The sequence below is a fragment of the Cebus imitator genome, unplaced genomic scaffold (genome assembly GCF_001604975.1).
Source record: "Cebus imitator isolate Cc_AM_T3 unplaced genomic scaffold, Cebus_imitator-1.0 Scaffold286, whole genome shotgun sequence".
In the NCBI taxonomy this organism is placed as follows: domain Eukaryota; kingdom Metazoa; phylum Chordata; class Mammalia; order Primates; family Cebidae; genus Cebus; species Cebus imitator.
In genome coordinates, this window is record NW_016107601.1 from 1112151 (window position 1) to 1114967 (window position 2817).

General features: G+C 37.8%; 1 protein-coding gene across 1 annotated transcript in view; it reads left to right on the plus strand.

Annotated features, from left to right (window-relative positions):
* The window catches only part of GBP3 (guanylate binding protein 3), a 12913-nt gene that overhangs the window by 4887 nt on the left and 5209 nt on the right, over positions 1 to 2817 (plus strand). The window contains exons 3-6 of the mRNA XM_017501949.2: positions 335 to 462; positions 1155 to 1264; positions 1530 to 1732; positions 2392 to 2634. Coding sequence (XP_017357438.1) covers positions 335 to 462; positions 1155 to 1264; positions 1530 to 1732; positions 2392 to 2634 — 684 coding nt within the window. The remainder of the gene's footprint in view (positions 1 to 334; positions 463 to 1154; positions 1265 to 1529; positions 1733 to 2391; positions 2635 to 2817) is intronic.

The following is a 2817-nucleotide window of genomic DNA, read 5'->3' on the forward strand; positions in this document are numbered from 1 at the left end:
TTTTCTTTTTTTTGAGATGGAGTCTCACTTTGTTGCCCAGGCTGGAGGGCGTGATCTTGGCTCACTGCAACCTATACTCCTAGGTTCAAGTGATTCTCCTGCCTCAGTTTTTTCTATTTCTAATTTGTTGATTGTTTTTATTATGCAAGGTCCTGAATCCATTTATGTATTGGATATTCAAATTTTCCTATTTTTCTGATTATAAGTAAGGTAAGTACTGATTGTGGTTTCGGTTATCTCTCTTAACATTAATTATGATGCTACATTTGCCTCAAATTTCAGAAGCACCTGTTATTAAATCTCCAGCCCTTCTTACCCTATCTCTCCTTTGCAGGCTTCTCTCTGGGCTCCACAGTGAAATCTCACACCAAAGGAATCTGGATGTGGTGTGTGCCTCACCCCAAGAAGCCAGGACATACACTAGTCCTGCTTGACACTGAGGGCCTGGGAGATATAAAGAAGGTAAGGGTCAAAGATTCAATTCTGGAATAAGCCCCTCATCACTGAATATTTTATGCACTGATATTTTATCTCTTTCATCTCATTTTATTTCTTAAATATTTAATATTTAATTAAATATTTTATCTCTGAATATTTTGTTTTTTCTTAAAGAATTTGCATTTGACTCTAATTTGTCTTTTCAATTCTGTGTACATGTCATAAGGCCAAACTTAGCAACCAGAAGGGAGAAAATATTAATAAGACAGAATCCTAGCAGAGTATGGTGGTCAACAGACAGTATCCTACTAATTACAGGTTATAAGCTATGTGAGTTAACACAGATGTATAAGGGAGCACAAATAAATCCAATGTCATGAGTCTTATCCTGCAGAGAACTTATAATGCAGTAGCCTGAGCAAATTTAAATTGTATTTCAAGCCTTAGAATGCCTACCAACCTTGAATGTTTGTTTTGCAATTATCTGCCAATGATCATAAGAGGACCTGGTGAGAATCAGTGTATACCAAAAAACGCTAATCAAAAAACCTGTACAGATTCCATATCCAAATAACAATCATTTTGTTTGGATTTGGGTTCTTTTCATAGGTGATTAGTCTTCAAAGAAAACTCTAACTTATGATATACTACTATTACTCTGAAAAGTGCTGTGACAATGAAACTTGCTCCTGAACTAAATGTGTCTTGACTTCTAGGGTGACAACCAGAATGACTCCTGGATTTTCGCCCTGGCCATCCTCCTGAGCAGCACCTTTGTGTACAATAGCATGGGAACCATCAACCAGCAGGCCATAGACCAACTGCAGTATCCTTTTGTGACTCAGAACACCACCAAGGTCAGAGGGACATCAGTATTCATAAACAAGCTGCCTGTGAATCCTTATCAATCAAGCTCAAAAGGAGAAAACATAAAAAATAATGCAAGTACAGGGAAGGGAAGAGATTCCATGTATCCACTTTAGACTTCACAGGTGAAGAGCAAAGGAAAATGGAAGGTGTGGGAATATGTTGAAATAATATGGGATAAGGTCCCTGTTCATTTTGCCACATTTCCTTAGTTAGTTGCTCAGCTATGTGACAGAGCTCACAGATCGAATCCAGTCAAAATCCTCACCTGGTGAGAATGACTACGAGGTTGAGGATTCAGCTGATTTTGTAAGCTTCTTCCCAGATTTTGTGTGGACATTGAGAGATTTCTCCCTGGACTTGGAAGTACATGGACAATCCCTCACAGCGGATGAGTACCTGGAGTACTCCCTGAAGCTGAAGCAAGGTAACAGGGATATACCATTGATAAATGAGGATGACAAAACACTGGAAATTATCATTTTTTAGTTTACTATTGATAGTTTTCTTACATTTACAGTTTTCTATATCTCTAGCTTGCTATTTTTAAGAATTAATGCTTGCTATTAGCAATAGCACAGACTTTTTTTAAAAGAAAGGAAAAAAGGAATTAATGCTTGCTGCATATCTGAATTAATAGATTAGATTTTTAATTATATTCTCCCATGTTCTCAAATAAATTTCTCTTTCTTTCATTTTTCCCTATTTTATAATTTAGATAAATTTTATCTCTGTATGTAGGGTTCATCGTTCTGTATTTAGCCTAAAATATGAAGGACAATAGATATTTATTTAAAGAACATGAATTAAATATGAACAGTGTACTAGTCCAAATGTTGGCAAACTGCAGCCTAAGACAAATGATGGCCAATCCTGCCTGCCAGCTGTATTTGTAAATGAGATTTTTTGGGAAGAATGCTACGACTATTCATTTACATATTGTCTAAAGCTGTTGTCATGCGCTCCAGTAACAGAGTTGAGTACTTGGAAAAGAGACCACTTAGCCTGCAGAGCCTAAAATATTTACTGCTTGACCCTCTACAGAAAAATTTATATTAGGCAAATTTCTTTATTATGTTTCTCTAGGTACCAGTGAAAAAGATAAAAATTTTAATCTGCCCCGACTCTGTATCCAGAAGTTCTTCCCAAAGAAGAAATGCTTTGTCTTTGATCGACCTGTTAATTCCAAGAAGCTTGCCCAGCTCGAGAAACTGCATGATGAAGAGCTGGACTCCGAATTTGTGCGACAAGTAGCAGACTTCTGTTCCTACATCTTTACTAGTTCCAAAACTAAAACCCTTTCAGGAGGCATCAAGGTCAACGGGCCTCGTAAGTCCCCTTCCTAGTACTTCCACTTATTGTTAAAACTAAAGGATGGCCAGGCATGGTGGCTCACGCCTCTAATCCCAGCACTTTGGGAGGCTGAGGCGGGAGGATCACTTGAGGCCAGGAGTTCGAGACCAGCCTATCCAGCATGGGAAAACTGTGTCTCCACTAAAAATACAAAAAAAA